The sequence below is a fragment of the Bemisia tabaci genome, chromosome 6 (assembly GCF_918797505.1).
Source record: "Bemisia tabaci chromosome 6, PGI_BMITA_v3".
NCBI lineage: Eukaryota > Metazoa > Arthropoda > Insecta > Hemiptera > Aleyrodidae > Bemisia > Bemisia tabaci.
In genome coordinates, this window is record NC_092798.1 from 31,366,741 (window position 1) to 31,389,891 (window position 23,151).

At 41.8% G+C, this 23,151-nt stretch overlaps 1 protein-coding gene across 6 annotated transcripts in view; it reads right to left on the bottom strand.

Moving 5' to 3' along the window:
- The window catches only part of LOC109044043 (dual 3',5'-cyclic-AMP and -GMP phosphodiesterase 11), a 174,594-nt gene that overhangs the window by 14,700 nt on the left and 136,743 nt on the right, over window positions 1-23,151 (bottom strand). For all 6 annotated transcript variants that reach the window (XM_019061559.2, XM_019061568.2, XM_072302038.1 and 3 more), the window contains 10 exons: window positions 19,451-19,763; window positions 14,234-14,591; window positions 8,303-8,944; window positions 4,107-4,214; window positions 3,636-3,773; window positions 2,968-3,078; window positions 2,263-2,360; window positions 1,695-1,758; window positions 683-817; window positions 278-378 (listed from right to left, as the gene is read on the bottom strand). In XM_019061559.2, coding sequence (XP_018917104.2) covers window positions 278-378; window positions 683-817; window positions 1,695-1,758; window positions 2,263-2,360; window positions 2,968-3,078; window positions 3,636-3,773; window positions 4,107-4,214; window positions 8,303-8,944; window positions 14,234-14,591; window positions 19,451-19,713 — 2,018 coding nt within the window. In that variant the 5' untranslated portion in view covers window positions 19,714-19,763. The remainder of the gene's footprint in view (window positions 1-277; window positions 379-682; window positions 818-1,694; window positions 1,759-2,262; window positions 2,361-2,967; window positions 3,079-3,635; window positions 3,774-4,106; window positions 4,215-8,302; window positions 8,945-14,233; window positions 14,592-19,450; window positions 19,764-23,151) is intronic.

Sequence of the window (23,151 nt, forward strand, 5' to 3'; positions counted from 1 at the left end):
GTAAGCTCAAAGAAATTTCTATTTCATCCACTTGCATTTAGTTTCTGATATTATTTCAATATTTTTTCAATTACTGCGGATGGACAGCATAACAGCATGAACTATTGGTCATAGCAGATTACACAATTTACGAGGTTCTTGTAAAAAATGAAAGATCATTTTTTTTCTTTGAGCGTAGCCCATACTCCAATTAACTTTCATTAAAAATTATCTTCCTAATTTTCGAAGCTATCAGCTAAAAATACCTATTCAAGATACAAATTAACTACAGACTTACATGTGCGTGTTGTGGATTCCCATTCCACAAAAAATTGCAAATGCTTCAACAAAGTTTTCGTCATTTTTGGTGAAAGAGAGATCATCAAATTTGTTAATTAACTGAAACAGATAAATTAAAAGAGATTAACATCAAGTCAAATCCTCAATTAAATAGACCTATAATTGGCACAGCTTCCGAGGGGAAGTGCCAACTACAGTACCATTGAAACAGCAACTTCGATTTCCAACTTCTATAAACTATTTTCAGTTTCTGATCTGAAAAAATGAAATCTTTCCTATATATGTGATGAACTTAGTGAATACTTGCTGATTTATATCATGTAAACGGACAACTTTTAAGAAATCAGAGCATATAATATTGTTACAAATAGTGATAAGAAGAAAATAAAAGACAAAGAATTACCTGAATAACGCCAATTATTTGACCGGAGGCATTTTTTATCGGCATACAGAGAATATTTTTATGTTTGAAACCACTATTTTCATCCACAGCTGGATCAAACCTTTCATCCTCATACGCATTTACAATGTTTACAGTCTGAAAGTTGAAATAAAATTAATTATAAGAAAGACAAATCGAAATATTTATGGTGCCCTAAAAATTATAGTGATGAGGGATAAAACATTTGAAACTATTTAACTTTGGAAATGGGACAGGTGTAATTCTTTTGATTTTTTTAATGTTAAATACACGACATTTTGGCGTTGATATAAACATGTTAAAACTGTGAACACTCTTTTAAAAAAATCATAGATGGAACTACGTAAATTAAAAACTCAAAAGTGTAGGCCCTGAAGGATAATTTTGAAAATAATTGGGTCAACATTAAGCTCAAGATACTTTTTTGTTGAAATTCGATCTGAAAACAGTTCCTCCCAGTTCCGGTCAAAACTGCTGCACTTCAATTCACTTGCCAGTAAATTCTCAAGGTCCTATATTATTCTAGATAGAATCTAAATTAATGTAACTCTTAAATATTCAAATCAAATTTTGAATAGAGGATGGTAGGATAATTCCTTGAAACATATGGTGGCACCTGAATTATGGTTGACTAATAATGTTTCTAAGGCGTATTCTAGAAGATGAAATGAAATAAAATCGTTATGTAAAGGCTAAAAAATGATTTAAAATCTTAAAAGCGTCAGTAAAGCATTTGATAAGATTAAGCTAAGTAAGCAAAAAGTATATTAGGATTGTTTTAAACAAATAATGGCCCACGGACAAAAAGCATTACCTACATGTGGTTTTAAAGATAAACAGTAAGTAATTTTAAATTTTTAGTGATTCAGTTTTATTGCATTCAAATTGTTCCTGGACGTTAAAAAATTTAAACTCCCTGTTAGTGAGGAAAAATTGAAGTGAAAAAAGTAACAGGATTGGCAAACATGCAGATGATCCCTTTTCCTCTACATACCTCACCTGTAGTTGCAACGTAACCAGTAATACCAACATTCACAGGAAAACGGCTTTCAAATGGACTGAAATCAAAAAAGATGATTTTTAAAAGGACTCCTATAAAAATTGATTTGAATAAAAAATGAGAGGATAAGAGGAGTTCAGTTTTAGAAATTTTAAAATATTTTCAATGTGATGTAACAAGCAGTAGTACCTCAGCTTCGACAGCCTTAGCCCCTCAAGTTCACAAGTGATGGATTAAAAAATAAAATGGGCATGAGAATCAGAAAGATCTCGTTCAGGATGCCTTCTCTTTATCGTAATCTCCTAGATTAGATAAGAGAGGCTTTTAATGAGGGACATTGATCCATTTCCCTCGGTATTTAATTTTGCCAAGATTGTTAACAAATGTGGTGGTCTCAACACCACATACGTAATCAAAATTATAAGGAATGAATGTCTTTTTAATTTAGGATCGTGAAAAGACACCTTTATAAAATCTATAGATTTTTTTCTTGATCAGTTTCTATGTGAAGATATTCTGGAATCAAACAGAGATGTCATAAACATAAATTGTAGAAGTTTACCTAGTTCGTTCTTCGCTATCCTCTGTTTCGAGATCACTTGCTTCAAAATCAAAGACTCGAGAAAAACTTCCCTTTGATGCTTTATGAACCAATAATATCTACAAAACGTAAAAAAAATCCATTTATTAACAACCGATATCATTTTGTCTCTAAATTATGATCAAAAGGAGAACTCATTGATTGAAAAGCTTGATAAATAATTACTATGAATAATAGGAATATTTAAAATCGAATGTGAATTAATCAATTCTACTCATTTACATACAAAAACTAAAACTAATATAGTCTGTCTACAATCAGCTAAAGTAACTGAGCATTTAAAATTATGAGAGTGCAAGGATGTTTCAAATGTGAGATGATTTTTTTGAAGCTCAACTAGGAACAGATATATCGAATAATAACAGCAATTTAGGTAAAAGTCCTTCATCAAACTGACACAGAATGCCAGATTTTGTGTGAAAAATTTTCTTATGGGAGTGCCAATATTTTTCCAATGACTTCAGTTATGAGTTCTAATCTAGGTATAAATATTAAAGCAAAACTGGGTTTTCCAAATAAAATGCAGAAAAAATATAAAATGTATCACAGCAATTGAAATTTGAAAATTCATGATAGATGAAGCAAAACGAAATAGTATTAACTTAAAATTTAAAAAAAAAAAAAAAAAAAAAAAAAATTATGAAGACTAACTTGTGACAAACATACCTGAACCCTTTGACATTGAATTAGAGACTGCATATGAGTTAAAATTCGAAAAACCATGTGCTCTATTGTACTTTGTTCTTCAAATATCATCCTAGCTAAATCTAATAATACCTGAAAGCATTAAAAGAGCCAAAATATAAATACAAATCACTCTCTATAGTCAAGAATGATAAGAGTAAAGCGTAAAACATAACGCAAGATGCCCACGGCGCAAAGCGCTTCGGGGGGTTAGACCGAGAAGCAGTCGGGGGTGCACCCTCCTAGTCTCGACAAATACAGTGACTCACTTTCACTAAATATCAGAGAATTTGCAGCATGGAGAAATTGTGTATCTTCTCTTAGCTTTTCTTTTTCGATGGATGCAGAGGAAGGGTCTGATGTCTCCTTCCGGAAAAACTATTAGTGCCTCTTACAGAAATCCTTCTCAGATGCAGGTGCTGCATAAATTAATATGAAAAGTACAAATGACCTATGTCCCATCACGGAAAATATACAATAATATAGAGACGAATTTCTTTCTGGCAGTCATTGACTTAAGTCCTTTAAGCTGTATACATAATTTATACAACTCTGATAGCTTCCAATCTGCGGCCTTCATAATATCTTGGGCGCACAGTGATCGAACGTGCATCATTGCTGAGAGAAAAGTATATTAGAGCCATTCTAACCTGATTTCGTTTCACTTCTAACTGACTTTTTTCATACAGCTGTGCATTTCGCAAACCAATACCACAAAATTGTAAGTAACTCTCGAATACTTTTTCATCATTGGGCGTAAATGCTGAATCACCTTGCTTGTTAATAACCTGGAACAAAAAAAAAAAAAAAAAAAATAGTATTGGTAAAGCAAAATTAAATGATAAAGCAGATACCTAAAAATACATGAAAAATTTTGTTTTCCTTTTACATTAGATATGATCTCACAGTCGCCTAAACTAAAGGAAGGGTGCTTTAATGAGGGTAAAATGCATGGTGGAAAATTAAATGATAATTTCTTTTTTGAAGGGGCGGGAGGGAGGATTTTCAATTTTTGCGAGCTAAATTTAGAAGTAGGAAGTACCTACTAGCGGGTCCTAGAATCCATACTAAAAAAATCATTAGGAGAGTAGGTTCATCGGGAATGGTATATCTGCACTCACCTGAGCTACACCAATCACGTCGCCATTGAAGTCATTGATGGGCATACACAACATAGACTGTGTTTTATAGCCTGTCCGAGCGTCTATGTCATGGTTAAATCGCTCGTCCTGAAAAATTAAAACAAAAATTGATTAAGATTTGGTGAATCAGAAAGGAACTTTGATGTATTATAGGCATGACAGTAATTATCTTTGAAGTAGATAATAAATTACTTTGAGAAGGAAAAATATGTAAGATGTAAGGTGTCGGGAGTCAAAAAATTATGCTACACTTAGGTATTGGAAAAAGATTCATTGCAGAGAGAGTATACTCAATGTTCTAAGTATATCTATTCTAACTCCGATCTGGTTTGATTTGACTGTTTTAAGCATCCCCCCCCCCCCCCCAGTTCTGCTGAACAACCCCCCATGATCTGTTATCAAATACTCGATTTTGAATTTCTAGGTATGGACTAAGATTCCTTTTCCCCTTCACGTTCAAAGAAAAAATCAGCCCACAATCTGTTCCTCAATCGGAGGAAATTACTGGTTCCACCCAGGGCCGGATTAAGGGGGTGGTCACATGGGCCGTGGCCCATGGCGGCAAATCTAAGGGGCGGCAAAAATTTGCAATTTTTTAAAGTGTAGGTATAAAAAAAATCGGATTTATAAAAACAAAATTACAAACGAGAAAAGGCGACAAAATCTCTCATTTCCTGAGAGTATAGTAATTTCTAATTTTGTTGTCTTTAGGTAATACAAGAGCCAGCACCTTCAATAAATCGAGTTAAGAGAGAGACCAAACACGCAATATAGTCTGAACGACTTACAGAGAAATGATAACGAGGATTTGAGATGAAAAGGAGAAGCCCTCGGCGCGGCGATCGGCATGTAACACATATTAGCGCCTACAAGACTGCACGAATACTTCACGCATTTGCATCAAACACAGTGCGGGCATTGCTGTCAGCGTGAAACGGATAGCGCCTACAGGAATGCATGAATACTTCACGCATTGCGCCAAACACAATGCGGTCAGCGTGAATCGCATAGCGCCTACAAGACTGCGTGAATACTTCACGCATTGCGTCCAACACGGTGCGGTCTGCGCGGCGCGGCGCGGCGGCGGAAGTTAAAATCATTGAACCACATTTATGTTTGTTCTTTTATAATTTTTTCGTTCATTTCTTGTGAATGGAAGGCCTTGTCCACACAGAGGTAGGTTTACGGAACTTAACTTTCGCGCAAAGTTTCGTGAACTTTTGCTAGTAGTGTTGACAGGGCTTTCCCAAAAAGTGTGTTCAACACGAGTAAATGCGTCTTATGCACCCCTCCCCCGCTAGCACGTTCATTTGATGGTTTTTATCGAGTTTCAAAACGAATTAGAAGGGGGCGGCAAAATATAGGCGGCCCATGGGCGGCAAGTAGGTGAATCCGGCCCTGGTTCCACCTATAGGAATGCAGGTGCTTCACGAGTCCTTGCTCACTCGCAAAAACAAACATTCCCGATTTGCTGTTTCTGAAGAATAATGCCGTGCTTGGAAAAAAGTCGTAAAAACATTCGAGCGTTGCCAAATGGACCGCGTTTAACAGAAAGGAACCAAGCCACATCAGCTATTGCCAAATTTAATTGGGCAATTTAATTTTTTACGAGAGAATGTTTGCGTGGATTCCTTTGAAAATTTTAAGGAATTTGCTTTGTACTGTAGAGAAAATCCACTGAAATTTGCACGAAAATCCGTACTTCCGTTTTCATGTAAAAAATTAAATTGCTCGATTAAATTTGGCAATGGCTGATGTGGCTTGGTTCCTTTCTGTTTAACGCGGTCCAAATATCCCTCGATAAAAAGCTCACTTTTGTGGAACTTCTCGAATATTTTTCCGTGAATTTTTCAAATATTTTAAATTTAATTGCGAGGAAAATCGTCCGAAAAATTGGAATACAAATATTCAAAATTTTCCCTGTAAATTGGGCTTTCGTGAAAGGAAACCAGCAACGTCCGAAGGCTCATACGGCGTTCTTCCTTCGCACGACAGAAAACGACCACCTGCGGATTGAAACGTAGTAACATCGAAGGGGGGACTTGGAAGGAAGTCGTGCGTCAAAGAGACAGTCGAAGATAAAGGGGTACAGCGCGGCGAGGCTGGCGCTTAGCAGTGCGCGTCGGCGAGCGAGTTGCGAGTACTGCCGTGCTAAGAGAAGAACGCCGTATGAACATTCGAGAGTTGCCAAATTTCCTTCGATAAAATGCTTATTTTTGAGGAGAGTTATGAATATTTTTCTTTGAAATTGTCCGTAACTTTAGTTGAAATTGCTAACAAAATAATTTGAAAAATTGGGAGGAAAATATCCATAAGTTTACCAGGAAATTCAAGTTTTATCAAAGGAAATTTGGCAACGCCTGAAGGTTTATACGGCGTTCTTCCTTAGGATGGCAGAGTACGTAGTACGTATTCCGGCCGAGGACGCAAGTTTTGATTGTGTCGCGACATGTGTTCCGGGATCCACGGGGCCAATCCTTGCCCTCCCTCGCCCGCGTCGGGGTTCCGGCGGCGCGGCGCGGTAAATCAAAACTCCGCGGAAACAAATCCGCGATGCGACGCAGCTCGCTCGCTCTCCGGGAGCCCGCTGTGCAACCATAAATCTTCGCACGAGCGACGATATTGAATTCCGCCGATATGGAATGACCCCCCGAGCGCGAAATGGACGTATTTCTACCCAACGGAACTATGCGCATTAAGACATGAGCCCTGAGACCCGTAAGAATATATGCATGACAGGGCTCACGTCATAATGCACATAGTTGATAGAAATACGTCCAAATGCGCTCGGGAACTTGCCCCCCGCCACCTCCCGCCCCGGGGCTGCGAATATGCTCGCATAGTAAACTCTGTAGCCGTAATTGATACTAGCTTTGATCATCCGTCGGCTCGGCGCAGGAGAGGGTGGGAACAACCCTTGGAGCCTTCACACGCGAACTTTTCGGCACGAGCTCCTTCCCTCGCGACGCGCCGCACAGTGGACCGAGTCAATCAGAGAGGTCGCACATCAAATTTTTGAGTAAAACTGCAAATTATGGTGTTTGTTCCGTCACACTTTAAATTTTAAGATGTGCCCCTGAAAGACAATTTCACTAGGAAACCAATGAACCACTTTAGAACCTCAAAGTTTTGTATAAACGGAGTGATAAGCGTATGAAGTTTATAAATTTTGTCCGACCGCTAATATTGACTTGATCCACTGTGCGGCGCCACTTGATCTCGGCTCATCCCTCCGATCTCGTCGTCTCGTAGGGTCCGCTTTTTATTTGCCTACAAACTTGCGCTTTGCTTCTGTATGTATCAAAGATACAGCATGGAATCTCAACCAACTCAAAGTTAGGATCAAATAAACTCTACATCGGGATGACCGAAATACACATATAAATCTGAGTTGATTAACTTCCCGACATATCATGCCAAAAAAGCACGTTGCCTTTGGCTCACTGCAGTCGTCAAAATTCAGATGACCTGCCCCGGAAAGTTACCTACTTAGATTACGAACGTCACTCGCCCAGGTAGCTGCGCTTCGCGCATGAGTGGAGGTAGTGAACTTACACCAGCAGAGACCGCTCCAAATAAGTTTATGCACTTCTAAAATAAATGGTGGAATCAAGATGGCGGATCTTCTGTAGCAGTCTAAAAGTGCGTAAACTTATTTGGCGTGGACTCTAACAAGGCTATCTGATCTGGACGAGTGACATTGATAACCCAGATGCGTAACTTTCCGGAGTAGGTTATCTAAATTTTGACAACCGCGGTTCCTTGTGTGGCAATGCGCGTGAGGCAATGCGCTTTCCTTTGCGTGGCGCTCAAAAGCCACTTAGATAGGTGGCAGCAGTTCCAAAAAGGCCAAAAGTGAAGACATCCACCATTGCCAAGCAATCAGTGGAGGGCCTTTGTTTGTCTTTCATTACTCCGCCTAGGAAGAACTCCTGGGTAGTTTGACAACGCAACAAGAACCCGTTGGTGGATCCAGAAATTTGGCAACACCGGATTTCCTCCATATAAACCTACGGAAATGTATTCTTGGGGGTGAGGGAGGAGGTGCTCTGACAAGAATCGATTATCTAGCATAGGTTTAAATGGAGGATATCCGATGTTGCTAAACTGTTGGATCCGCCTCTGCAAGAGCCTAGGGAGGTCTGGGAGGTGTTAAACTCGAGACGGTATCTTACCTGGTAGGCGTCGGGTATGTTGACGGACTGGCCACTGGCGGCGACGTAGCCGACGATGCCGGCGCCCCAGGGTATCCGGATCTCCTCCTTCTTCTCCATCTCCTCGAGCGTGGACTTGGAGCAGACGTCGAAGAGCTTGGACACGAGGACCCGGGAGCTGCAGCCGGGCGGGTCGCCCGAGTCGGAGAGCTCCCCGTCGTCCGGCCGAGGGTGAGGGTGGGTGTGGGTGTGGGGGTGGTTCGGGTGGGCGGAGGGCGGGAAGACGTCGGAGTCCAGGTCGCGGGCGCAGGCCCCGAGGGAGCCCACGTTGGTGGAGCCGGTGACGGGGCAGCCGACGACGACGGAGCCGGCGCCCTCCTTGGCCAGCTTCCCGGGCGAGGAAGCGTGCTCGAGGACGCGCTCAGGAACTTGCTCGGGGCGGCCGGTGCCGTTGCTGGCAGCGGCGCCGGAGTTGGAGCTAATACTGTTGGAGTTGGAGTGCTCGCTGAAGCTGTGCGAGTGGGAGTGGCCGCAGCTCGTGTAGCCGCGCTCGCCCTGCACCAGGAACAGGGACCCCCGGTCCGCGTGCAGGAGCGTGATCACGTTCTGCAGGATCTTGTGGCACAGGGATCGGACGTCGAGCTCGTTGCAGATGTCCTTCACCTGAGAACAAAAAGAAAACCCGAGACTTAGTCATACTCTCAGCTACATACACAAAGAAGCAACAAAGCAGGGCAAAATACTTCGGAGAAAACAAACGGAAAAGATAAAAGTGCAAAACTCCTAACAATTGCCTTTATTTAAAAGTATAAGCAAATTGCGCTCCTTGAGGTCGCAATGGTGGTATCCAAATTCCTTCTCCGGGAAAGGCGAGTTTCATTCATTCGGCTGCTTCCACAAAGATGCAAAAGAAACAGGGTAGAATACTTAGGAGAAAAATAAACGGAAAAGATAAAAGTGCAAAACTCCTATTAATTGCCTTCATTTAAAAGTATAGGCAAATTGCGGTCCTTGAAGTCGCAATAGTGGTATCCAAATTCCTTCTCCGCAAGGAGCGAGTTCTGATGTTTCATTTCCATTTCTTCCTCATTCATTCAGCTACTTACACAAAGAAGCAAAAGAAGAAAGAAATAGGGCAAAATACTTCAGAGAAAAACCAACGGAAAAAATAAAAGTGCAAAACTATTATTAATTGCCTTCATTTAAAATTATAGGCAAATTGTGTTCCCAGAGGTCGCAATGGTGGCGTCCAAATGCCTTCTCCAAGAGAACCGAGTTCCGATGTTCTACTCCTTTTAGCGTATCAACGTGAGATGTGAACATGTGGAGCATTTACGAGAGACGTGACTAACAGTTGGTCGAAGCCACACGTGACAAAAATGCGAGTGATGCATTGAAGAGGGCTTATCTCGGTTGAAAAATCGATGTCGTTAGGAAACTACGATAGTTCGAGAGTTGGAAAAAGTGACTTTGAAGGGCAACTAAACCATTAGTTGCTGCAACGTTGCTTACATACTACTAAGTGAACTAAATTTCCATTCCCCTATCACTGCACATTTAATTAATTAGTTCTGTTTCAATGCTTCTCGTTGAAACCTGCTGTTGTTCTGATTAAAAATTGTGAAATGATTAGAGAGCAAAAAGTCAAAAAAAGAGAAAGGGCTTTAATATTGGAGTGATTCGTTTTGATTACCTACTCGTATCCTATAGTAAAAATGACTCGTATACGACAATTACAAAATAAATTTTGGAACTGACCAAATAAAACGTAAAATTACAATAAGAAAAAATACGACTCAAACGACTTGTAAGTTACGTACGTTCATGTTCAAGTTGAGCCAGTTCAGAAATAATTATAAGGAAAGACCCTGGAATTTCTGGGTGACTGTAGAAACTTTAAATACATTCAAGACTACATACTGGAATTGCATTTTTAAAGATAAAATAATAACTCATTAAGGGAAAAGGGGGGCTGATAATACCACTAATTTGAGTTAGTGCGTTTCGGTGCTTTATCAACTCTTCGGGCCCGTTTACCTCTAGGGCTATAATATTTCGGATCCGTTTTCGTTCGTTCGAAGTTAACTTTTCAAACTTTCTTTTCCCTTTTCAAGAAAGCATACAAATAGACATGAATGAAAAATGAACATGTTATTTTTCGTCATTTCACGGAAAAATCACAGCAGATTTAAGGTAATCATTTACGGTCACCCAGAAAAAATGGGCAATGAAAAACTTGCAACATCGTAAATTGAGGAATGCATGTTTTTATTCCATCATCGGTGATGAGAAAATGGGTACTTGCGTATGCGCTAGAGTGCAATGTAATCTCGATATTCTGCCATCAAGTCGAGGCGACACTGTACAAGGCGCTCTGAGCAACTATTCCACCACGAGAGTATTGCACAGTATCAGACGAAAATGAAGGCGCACCAAAGTGTGCTAATTGATCGATATCGTTCACTACTGTTTAGAGTTCTGGCAGTTCTGCTGATCGTGCTGATCATTTGGTTGATCTTAAATTTTAAGCATCGAGGGACACTCACTACAGAGTTTCAACTGAGTTGAAGGAAGAGACAGGGCGCCGTGGTTTCTTGGAGGCACTTCCTCTTAAATCGAGGAAGGAAGGGTTCATCCTCGAAACTTGTGTTCAAAATTCACGAGCGGCAATGCGCCAAATGCGCCTAAAAAATCAGTCACGGTGCCTAAAAAATGAAGGCTCTGCGCCAACGTGGCTCCCAAAATTAGCCCCCCCCCCCCCAAAAAAAAAAAAATCCTAATTTTTCTGTTTAATGATTTTTCGAAAATTACAAGTTACAGCTACTAATCCTGTGACTAAAACATCTTGGGTCTAACTTTTCACTTAATATGCGCCGTAATATATGGGCAAAAAGTCAATTTGGCCGCTAAAAAATCTCCAATAGCCCCTAAAAATCGAACTTGATGGGCCACATGGCTCCCGAAACTAAAAAATGAGTTTCGAACACTGAATGATAAACGCTCATCATTCCAAATTAGAAAGTAAAAAAAAAAAAAAAAAAAAAAAAAAAAAAAAAAAAAAAAAATTAAAAAAGGGTGATCAGGACTGAGCCCGATGAATAAACTGCTGCACTGGATACGATGCAACCCGGAAGGAAGTATAGGCTCAACGAGACTGTCAAAACCACTTTAATATTCATAGCCACTCCTTACCAATATCCGTCTAATTTTAATTCCCAATCCTTTTGTTATGGGAAAGCTCTACTGGCGCATAGGTAGCTCTGTAAAAAAGGGAGAGGATTAGGGAGAAGGGGAAAACAATGGGTCGGGGGTCTCATGTTATCCCGACACGAGGAGCAACTGAATTAAGTCACTCAATTTAACCGCGCTCATTTGGGAACGATTATTATTCGCAAAGCTCCTCGACTTAATTTCTGAGCAATAAAGAATTTATGGACGGTGGATCGTGAAACACGCGGATCCGCGAAAGCCTCATCAACTCGCTGAGTTGCCACAGTACTACAAAACCGAGAAAAATTCCCATTAAGGCTTATTGTTAGTAGCATTCACCTTTAAAAACAGACACATGCATATAGCTGTGCCTTACCTACGGACAGCCGACTAAAAAATCAAAATATCGTTACCTTCCGGCCGAAGTATCACAAGCGCCATGCGACGTTTAAACATTTCCACCGCCATTTTATTTTTTTACAAAGAAATTGTTGGTTGAATCTGTTTGAAAATTTCACCAAATTTCATAGGAAGCACAAAGAAAATTTTGTGAAATTTTTGGACAGCTTCGTTGAACAATTTCTCTGTAAAAAAATAAAATGGCAGCGGAAATGTTTGAATTTCGCATTGTGCTTGTGATACTTTGGCCGGACGGTGACGATATGGACAAATGACCTGGATATAATGTTTTTTTTTTCACGGAGTCGTGTTTTGATAGTTGAATCTTATAATTATCCTATTCTTTGCAATTTATTTTGGAGACAGAATATCGGTCGAATCGGATTACTTTAATATTTTTATTTAATTTTCTTTTTTTCCCTTACCTTTTTTTTCTCTCTCTCTTTCTCAGCCTTTAGCAGACGATTTGGACTAAATTTTGCAAATAGGAGCTATCCTTTCTGGTCCACTAAAGAGACAACGTATGTGCCTTTGGTTTTCCAAGGCAGACAGGTGAAATTACGGATGAGCCTCGTAGTTCCTTATTGCGAAATTAAGACCATTTGATCTTCTCATTCGTTATTGGAGAGTTTTAACTACGGTACCTAATTATTGTTTGATAGTGTGGGTAACACGGTTTAAAATAACTTTCGAATGCAGCGATCAATCATACTTTTATTGTTGGGTTCTATCTGGAAACTCATTTAGGGTACACCGAGATATGTAAGTGTTAATTACGTAAATCAAACTGAAATTTTGTCTTTCGAAATGCCTTAAAACTGACTACGCGGCGAAGATTTAAGGAGGCTCACGGCAACGTCGTTCGATGAGGCGTAGAGTGACTTACCAACGCGATTTCACTAACTTAATCCTGAAGCCTCGTCAATCTTTCCCTTAATTTTCCCGGGCGGAACAAGTTTAAAGCCGCAACTTTAATTACTCCCCCTCCGAGACACTTTTGGGCTCATTTATTCTCACGGGCCGGGAAATTACCCGATTGAATGTTTCGAGAAGTTCTGATGGTGCAAAATTAAAACTAATTCGAGCAATTTGTACTTCGCGGCTGACGTAACGTAACGATAGATGAACACTATCGTAAAATCGTTTGTTGGAAGATATAGGGAAACGGCACCCCACTGCGAGTAGCTGAGATCACTGAAATTATGTTCGAAGGGGAAGGAGATGTCCTCTTTGAAAACTTTGCGTGAACTTTGAGGAATTTTATAGGTACAAAAACATGCCGAGCATTGTTTGGAAGTTCCTCGATGGCATGAGCTTTCAGCTTCTTAACTTGCGGTGCAAAATAATATTATGCGCGAGAGTAGAACTTGCTTCAGCAATGCATAATACCGGGACGTATCTCCCACAGAAAATTTGCCACGGACTTCAAAATTTTGTCTGAAACATTTATTTGACGTCATTCTAACACTATACGCAATCCTAAGCCTCTTAAAGTTGATTCCTCAAATATTTTTTCCCTCTACGTTAAAAATGTCTCGAGGACTTTCCATAGAGTACGTCAAGCGATTTCACTGATTATCTAACACCCTCTTGGTGTAAACGTTTCAGAGCACACAAAATATGTATACCCTTTTACCAAAATGTGGAAAGGTGATTCTAACACATCGCCAGATCGCCTACAATTTTCGGTGTAGGCAACACGGGCTCTCACCTGGTCGTATAGTGGTATCATTGTGAAAAGGCACCTCACTCAGAGCACACACGAAACATATAGCTTTTTACGAAAGAAGAACGCCGTATGAATATTCAAGAGTTGCCAAATTTCCCTTGATAAAATATGTATTTATGAGAACATTCATGCGTATTTTTCCTTGAAATTTCGGATATTTTAGATTAAATCGCGTACAAAATCGTCTCAAAATTTTGTAAAATAATATTCGCAATTTTTCTAGTACATTCGGTTTTTATCGGAGGAAACTTGGCAACGTCTGAAGGCTCATACGGCGTTTTTCCTTAGCACGTCAGAGTATTCTACGGTGGATTCGACCATATTTCGTCGTTCCCCCCGCGAAAGAACGTAACTACACTTGAATGTTGCCAAATTTCTCCTCGCAAATTGCATTTGTACTGAGAGAGTCTCGGGCATTTCTTGCTGACAATTTTTCTGAGTTTTCTTCTAATTTCCTGTTAAAACCAGGAGAATTTTGAACAACAATTGGAAAGCTACATCCTTATAAAAAAATGAATTATTTGAGTTAATTTTACAACCTTGTAATGGAGTTACGTTCCTTCGCGCGGGGGACGACGATTTGATTGATTTGATACAGAAGGAATGGAACTTACGAGCTCGAAGATGAGTTCTTTCTCGTCGAGGTGTTTGAGCTCGTGCCTGGAGAGCCTCTGGGTGCGGGCCTGGGAGGAGGTGCCGAAGATGCTGGAGGACTGTCCGGAGGCGCCGCCGTCGACGGAGGTGGTGACGGAGAGGAAGGTCGGCGTCCCGGCGATCTTGTTGACGATCGGGGTGTCCAGGCCGCCGAACTCGTGGGCCGAGATCTTCCGCACGGGGGTCGTCGCCCCGCTCGAGCCCAGCTCGGCCCCCGGCTGCCCCTGTCCCTGTCCCTGCGGCCCACCGTGCCCGTGGCTCGTCGTCGATGTAGCGTGCGACACCACCCACGTGTCCACTACGTTACGAGAAGCCTTCCTGCACAAAAATACAAAAAAATAATCAAAATGGGGATGTTCTTCAGGACCTAGGAAGGGTATGGTCTAGGGTCTCATCGAGACACTTTGAATTGAAAAAAAAAAAAAAAAAAAAAAAAAAAAAAAAAAATGGCGGCGAAACCAGGTATAGGAACTCAGTTTCGTACTGGTGCGCATTAGAGTTCTAAAAATGTATTTGTGACTCTAATTTTAATTTTTGGTATTTCTTGGCTTTGTTTCCCCGCGAAATGGTGTGGACCCAGCACCATTTCTCCACCTTGCTAGGTATAGGAGTAGAGTCCCTTTGTAGAGAGAGTAGAGACAACGCGGCTTGTGCATGTCACAAACGGGAATAAAGATCACACAAATCGAACGTTTGCTGTAATCTTGGATCAACCCATTCTCGAATGCCTGTCTCCGTCCCCACTCCCATTTCATTTGTTACTATTGCCGCACCCCCAATGGAGAGGTTGCATGTGTGCGGAATTTGCGATTTGACTGTTGATTTTTATGTAAAAGTTCGCGAGAAACACGATGGTGCCACTGGTTTTCTCTGAAATCAACTCCCAAGCTCAAAAAAAGCTCTCAAGTTGAGGCCAAAATGAAGGGGATATCGCATGCTATCCTGAGAGTCCACCTCTACATCAAGACAAACTCTCCATGCAAAGATAGGGAGCAAATACATTAGCAGGGTTGCTGTGTTTTCAGTTTTGGAGTCTCCAAATAAAGTGGCAGCCCTGTCAATGTATTTGCTCCCTATCTTTGCATGGAGAGTTTGTCTTGATGTAGAGGTGGACTCACAGGATAGCGTGGGATATCCCCTCTATTTTGGCCTCAACTTGAGAGCTTTTTTTGAGCTTGGGAGTTGATTTAAGAGAAAACCAGTGGCACCACCGTGTTTCTCGCGAACTTTCACATAGAAATCAACAGTCAAATCGCAAATGCTTCACACATGCAACATCTCCATTCCCCGCGTACATTCTAGTTTATAATCTTTGTATTGATGAAACCAATCTTTATATTCCCGTTTGTGACACTGTGAAGGCCTGAAATACAGGAACCAATCAGAAATGGATTCGCATTGTCTTTACTCTCATGCAGTATAAAGGGACTCTACCTCATGCGTGGAAGCGGACGAAGTTTTGACAACAGAGCGTCTGCCGTTAAGAGTTTAATTCATTCAATTACGGGCAGGGGCTAAAAATAGGCAAAATATTTACTTTTACGGCCCGAGGCCCAGGACGAGCGCGGAGCCCCCGGTTCATTATCCTAAAGTGCAGATTAGCAGCGACCATGGAAACCCATCTGAAAAAGGGATCGCCCCAACACCAACAGGGATCCGGGGAGGGAAATCGTGGACGCTACATTCTCGGGGCCCATCAATCTTCGTACGTTTTAAACACACATCAATTTGACTTCTTCTCCACATTAATCGTCCCCCTAACCACCCCCCTCCTTTCCGATATACCATCGACACTTGTCTCGAGTGCCTCACCAACGCATGCCTTCCCACCTTATTAATTTCAACCGACCTTTTCTGCCGCGCTAGGGAAAAACGTCGTACGAGCCATCAGGCTCTGCCAAATTTCTTTCGAAAAACAAGGAATTTTCAGGAAAATTTATGAATAGCTAGATCGCGTTTAGCAGAAAGGAACCAAGTCATATCAGCTATTGCCAAATTTAACTGGGAAATTCAATTTTTTATAAGAGAACGTTAGTGCTGTGACCTTCGAAAATTTTAAGGAATTTACTTCGTACTATGCGGAAATTCACTGAAATTTGCAAAAAAATCCGCACAACCGTTTCCATGTAAAAAATATTTAAATCTGGCAATGGCGGGTGTGGCTTGGTTCCTTTCTGCTTAACGCGCGTTCAGTTCTCTTCCGATTTTTCGGGGGATTTTCTTCGAGATTTGATCTAAAAATTCTGAAAAGTTCATTTCTAATGATATCCATTTTTGAGGAAAGTTATGAATTTTTATCCTTATATTCATAAGTTTTTTCAAAAATGGATATTTTCTAAGAGGAAATTTGGCAACATTCGAATGCTCATACGGCGTTTTTCCTCAGCACGGCAGTTTTCCAGAGGGCTCCTCGAGCTCAGTCTTGTGATGAAGACGTTCTTGAGCTGTTGTGCACAGTTTAACGGTGACGTATGACGTCACTTTTATCGATTTCCTCTCGACGTCATGTCTAGTTTTTTTAACTCCACTCGAACCCCGTGTGTTCCCTCCGTATTTTCCCTGATTTTTTCCTCGACCCCCGGTAAAAAAAAAAAAAAAACACGCGAGAACAAAGTAGAAAATAGTGCATCGCAATAAAAAACCACACATTACTCAGAAGAAATTCCAATGATGCAGCACTGCTATATCATCACGTCGTAATCGGATTGGCCAGAGAATCAGCTTCCTGGTAGAAATTTAAAAATACACGAATCCAATTGACTCACACATCGCGCGGAGGAGGAGAAACATTTCCCCCTCCTTTGACTGGATTCCCTACTTTTTCCTGCGGGATTTCATTACCTCCTGTTTCCTCTTTTTTTTCGCAGAACTGAATTCTTCCTGTTTGAACAGAAGGAAGTACCTTGCCAAGTCGTTATTTATCGACAAACATGGACTCGGTGCGGATGCGATTTTGCAAGTTGGCAACACAATTTTCCCTCAATTTAAATCCATTAGAAATATCGATTTAAGGTGAGGCAAGCTGCCTTAGCAAGAATCTATTGTTTTAGATTATTTAGATGGAGGATAAACAGCATTGCCAACTTTCAAGAACCGCCACTGACTTGGTGGAAAAAATAATGAGAAGCAGAGTTTCTAACGATCCGTCCATTCCGCCCTATTAAAGATGGGATATTTTTGAAAAATTGGGGAGTTTTTTTCATTATAAATACGCGATTTTTCCATCCCTATGGTAAAAACAAAAGAAATGACGCGTTTCCCATACAATATTGTGGGAAATACGCAATTTTTCCAGTGCTTTTGTAAAAACATAAAAAACGACGCATTATTAATGTCAAAAATGAGGCGAATCGCCAATACACCGTGGATCAGAAACACCGTATCTTCAGCGACGATCAAAGTTTCGCACCTCCCGCGTTCTGTTTCTGCAGAAAATTCGCTTTTTGATGACCATGAATGATTCATATTTCATGTTCCCTGACCCCCTATCCAACGACTAAACTGCGCTAACAAGCCGGTTCTGGGTTTCAGCTGCGGTGCTATTGTTACGTAATGCGCTGAGCGATGCGACGCGGGAAATTAAAACCCTCAAAGTGTGAGCTAAAAGCACCTCTCAATTATTCTACGAGCGTATTTGGCCAGATCCGGGACTTCGGTGTGGGAGTCGGTGACGACACGTTGGAAGGGGGGGGGGAGGGGTGGCCGGGTGAGTTCACGTGCACCTAATTAACCTGGTATAACGCGCTATGCGGCTGGAGGGAGCCGAGCCGGGCTGGGCCGGGGGTGCGCAAAAATTTGATATCCCATCACTGTGGCGTTTCGGCCCGTCCCCTCGCCCCCCCCCCCCTCAACGGCTCGTCCCGCGACAGGTGAAGGTCTCCACTTCCGGGCACGTTCGGCCAGTTAACGTTTTTGCACGTGAGTCGTTCTGCATGCCCGAAATGGAGAGTCTGCGTCGTGGGGCCAACGAATGAATGGTTTCAGTGAACGTTTTAATTTCGCAGCTCTCTACACATACGAACTGCGATGCGATGGAATAGGACAGAGGCAACTTTGTTAAACGCGACAATCAATATGAATACACGTTTCATCGTTTTTCATTTGGGCGAACTTTAACCGATAAACAAACTGTCAAAGTTTCATCAAATTCGAACCCTTCTGTGCTTGCCCCGTCCATTGCTCATGGAAGGTCTACATTTTGTGGAATGAGTTATGAACTGGTCAATTGCGATCTCCTTAACGATATAATACTGGCCTGAGCGTGGATTCGAAGGCCGATTTTGGCGGTTATTGCGGGTTTTGTAATCGAATGCCCAAAAATGCGGATATTTTGCCATAATCTGCTCTCAGAGTTCAGACCTATGTTTAGACCAATACTAGACACAAAAAGAGACAAAGAATGACCAAATAATCATGATGCATTCCGTAAAATGTAGACCTTCTATGAGCAAAAAATTGTAGAATTGAAGAAATTTAGCTAGGAAAACCCCACAACAGCCCTCATCGATAACCCTCCTTCCTTTTTTGAGAAAAATTGGCGGGATGAGGAAACTGAACTTCTGAAAGCTTAGCTGCCTGACTTTTCAAAGATTTCCCCGCGATGACATCTTTCTTACACTGAAAAAAAGTTACGGGCTATACAGACATGCCACCTGTTCCAGGCTCAGAGGCCGAACTTTCCGGGTGCTGGAGCCGTAGCTTCGACCGCTCCGACTGCTACGCCCGGAACTTCCGGCCTCTGAGCCCGGAAAGAGGACGGTGCGTCCATATAGCCCAAAAGAACGGCTTCGGCTGGAGTTTTTTTTCTTCTTCTTTTCCCCATGTGCCTATCTTCCCAAAGGTTCTTGGACAACTGACAACGCAACATCTCTTCGTCGACGCCCTGCCGCCATCCCTTCATGAGACGTCATCGTCGCCTTTTCCCACGTGATGCCCAATCCAAAACTTGTTTAGGCAACCTCTCCACCGACATTCTTTGCACATGTCCATACCACACCAACTGCCTGGATATGACGTCGTGCACGATATTATTTTCAACCTTCATCACCAGGCGAACTCTTCCATTACGGAAACGGTCTCGTTTTTTTTTTTCTTTCTTTTTTTTCCCGGGTTCTCCGGGTTCAACTGATGGTAGACTTCATGGTGGAAGGGTGGATTGAAAAAAACGGGGTGCTCACCTGAGGAAATAATCTTGGACGAACTCTGGATGCTCGTCGAGCCAGGCCTCCATGCTGGCGTACTCCGGGTCGTAGAGCTCGCGGTCGCGGTCCCTCGAGTCCTTGTGGTCGGCGCGGTCGCTTTGGCCGATGCCGGGCGGGAACCCGCGGGCCCGGGGCGCGGCTGTGGGGGCGGCGGCGGCGGCTTGGGAGCACTTGATGCTCCCGTCACCATCGCGCTCGCGCTCCTTCGGTGGTGCCCCCGGCTCGGCCTCAGCCGTCATCCGCGGGTCCTCACTGCTCCCGCTTCCGCTCCCGCTCCGCCCGTGTAACCCTAAACACACACAAACACACACACATTAGAACATAAATTCAAAAATAATTTCAAAATATCTCAACATAACAATAACAAGTTCATAACATGAAACACAAAGAGTCAAACTACGGAAAACGCTGTGCAAACATTGGAATGTCGTCCAATTTCCGATAAAAACCGTATGTACAACGGTGTAGCGTTTGAAGTATTTCTACGATGTTGAAGGCGCTGTATCAGGTACGCGCGGATTACTAAATGGACCACTCGACAAGGTGCGAATTTCAGCATTCTGATACATGCTACTTAATCAAAATTTCACGTAGAACACGATGCGCTCAACGAAAATTACCGGAACCAACTCCTTACGAAGATATTAAATAATTCTTGATGCGTGAATTCAAACCACCCGCTCATGAAAACTCAATGCTCTACATGATTCACATCGCGCGCTAAACGTTTATCATGACAGTCTCTGCGATAAAAAAATCTGGCAACCTCAATCTTGACGCTTTGGCTCAGCTATAGCAAATTGCTTATAGTTTGAACAACACAAGGTGGGAAATGAACATTGCTCGATTGAGAAGCTTGCTGAAACCGTTGTAGTGCGCGATTTGACTCACGTAGAGCTTTGAGTTTCTTGTGAGCGGGCAGTTCAAATTTCTTGTAACCAATGGAAATAAAAACGTTAATATCTTCTTTAGGAGTTGGTTTCAGTCATTTTCGTGGCGCGAAAAGTGTTCTGCGTGAAATTTTGGTTAGGAATCGTGTATCAGAATCCTTTAATTCGTACTTTGTCTAGTGGTCCATTCCCGCGATCATTTGAATTCGCGGCGTCGTCGCGGCGTCAGTAAATTGAAATAAGTAGAAAAGCACCCTTTTTGCTGAAAACTCTGAAAAGGTTATGCCATTGATTCTTCAGGGCCACAGAATGTGCTTGATTGCCCGATCCGTGGATCGCAAGTGGACGGTGCACACTGTAGCACTCCGGCAGGCGCAGTGTAGGCAATCTGCACATCAACGCATGCGTTTAACGGTGTAGCGTTTGAAATATTTATACGATGTTGAAGGCGCTATATCCGAATGCGCGCGGGTTGCCAATTCCCCGCGATAAAGCCGAGGTATCAGAATTTTCTGACACTTCAGCTTGAATTGAATGAAAAATTGGTGGAAAACGGCACGAGTCCGCTTTTTGACGAAATTTAGATAATGTCACTGCACCAACACCGGTATTTTATTCGTAGTACCTAAATAAATTAAGAAAATCGGCAATAACTGGATTTTTGAGGGTCTAGGAAGAATTCAACTCACTAAAACTTTAAGAATTTTCAAACTGGGATGAATAAAAACCGAAAGAAGAGAACCACTCAAAGATCTTATCGAAAGAAATTCAAGAACTCCATGTGACATAACTCGTTGAAGATGTGTCCAAAGAATCATTTTTTTCTGTTTTTCTGACTAGAATAGCTATATTTCAAAATTGAGAGAATGTATATTGAGGAGATGAAGAGAAAGATGAAAGAATTTTAAATTTCAGCTCCTTATAGCTCTTAACCCTAGAGGCTGGGCGCCGGCGTCCATGAAAATCGGGTAGTAAAGGTGAATACCGGACAGGCGCAAAACGGAGATCACGGATGCGTGTTTCAAAAGTTGCGTCGAGCATTTTTGAAGGCGAAACATAGCGATGGTAACCAAGATTTGAACCTTGGTTTAAACGCAGGAACGTCAATAGCGTCGATGCAAGTGAAACAGTCTCCAGACTCGTTAGTAATATTGACATGAAGAAATGAATATCAGGTCAACTGGCAACTCTGCGAGAGCGATGAATGAACTCTTCTAGACTGGCGGTCTGTGGGACATGAATGACGTTAAATGGCTTGAATGACTGCACGCTTAGAACTATTAAATCAAGAGAAAGAGGATTCTGTGAACCCACAAAAACCACCACCGCCACCACTCTACAGCTTGCAATTTTCTCTCCTGATTCCTCTTCCCTTCCATTACACTCTTGCTATCATGGATGAGCTCTCACTCCCATCCATCTCATCTCCTTCAGAAGTTTCCGTTCCTCCCCAATCTACGATTCGTCTGTCTCGACTAGCTAATAAATCCAATGCATTTTATTATGAATTTTACAACTTCAGAGAGGTCCCTCGCAAGTTCGTGAAAGCTTTGATTGACTTGCGATTCATAAAAGCAGATTTTTTAGACGCGAGAGTTTAGCCTCTAAAATTTTATTCGCATTTGATTTTTCTTTTTGTTGCCACCAAAGATGAAGGGAAGAATCTCGCGAAGATAAAACGACAGGTTTGTTATCACGGGACAAGTCGATAAAAACTGTAATACAAAACTTGAACACAGTCGAATTACAAGAATATATTCGACATTTTTTGCAATTCAATAATTGCGGAAATTGCACTTGGCTACTTAATTTTTTCAAAAGGCTGTCTGATCTATTCACACTACACCCCCAAATAGGTGTTCAGTTTGAAATATTAAAGGGGTTCTCAAAATCAGGCAACGTTTGAATGCACAGATTATATTTCGCCTTAACTTTCATTGATTAAAACAAACTTCGTCAATTTTTGAGGCTTGAGCAGCGATCAAATCATTTATCATCCAGTAACTTGAGGAAGCTCATCATACCTTTGCGAGTTTGACAGGTGACTAAATTCGACGAGCCATTACCTCGTGCACCAGAATCTCTTCAAGGCTAGTGACCAGGTCCTGTCAGGTAGTAAGCGTCACAACCAATGACGTCATATGAGCGTCATATGATATGACGCAACAAGTATTCCGCCATGACGTCACATCAGCCGCAGCTTTCATCGCTGATGAACGCATAACACGTCGCCCCTATGACGTAAGGGCGTACCTCAATTTCCACATGAGCCTTGTTCTTCGTTTAACTCTATGCTTTCCGCGACTCACAAGAAAATATACATACGCCCTTACGTCAGAGGAGCGACGAACTTTGGCGCGAGTACAATAAACAACAACAGTAAGAGGAGCCAAGTGTTTGATGCGTAGGATTAAACGCTCCGTGTCGAAGAGATATTGACCCTCTTCAGTGTAAACGTCGTAAACTTTTCGGGCCCGACTTATTTCGAACGAATGAGTTCACGCGAAAGCATGGTAAGAGTCTCTTATCGGAATCGGATGATTAAGACGTGTGCATGGGACTGTGAGTCATTTACAGGGAAGACATACGCACTATGATGTTGGTGCTAATGCCGGTGCTTAAATCGATTGCTTGATTAAGTGGCTGTCAGGATTAAATTTGAGATAAACCGGTGAAGTCAAAGCAATAAATAAATTTTTTCGTCACGTTTGGTTTTTATGAAACCGTCATTATCATAGGACGAGGTGGGTGAACCATGGGGTTAGGGCTCTAAAAGACTCCACAGGG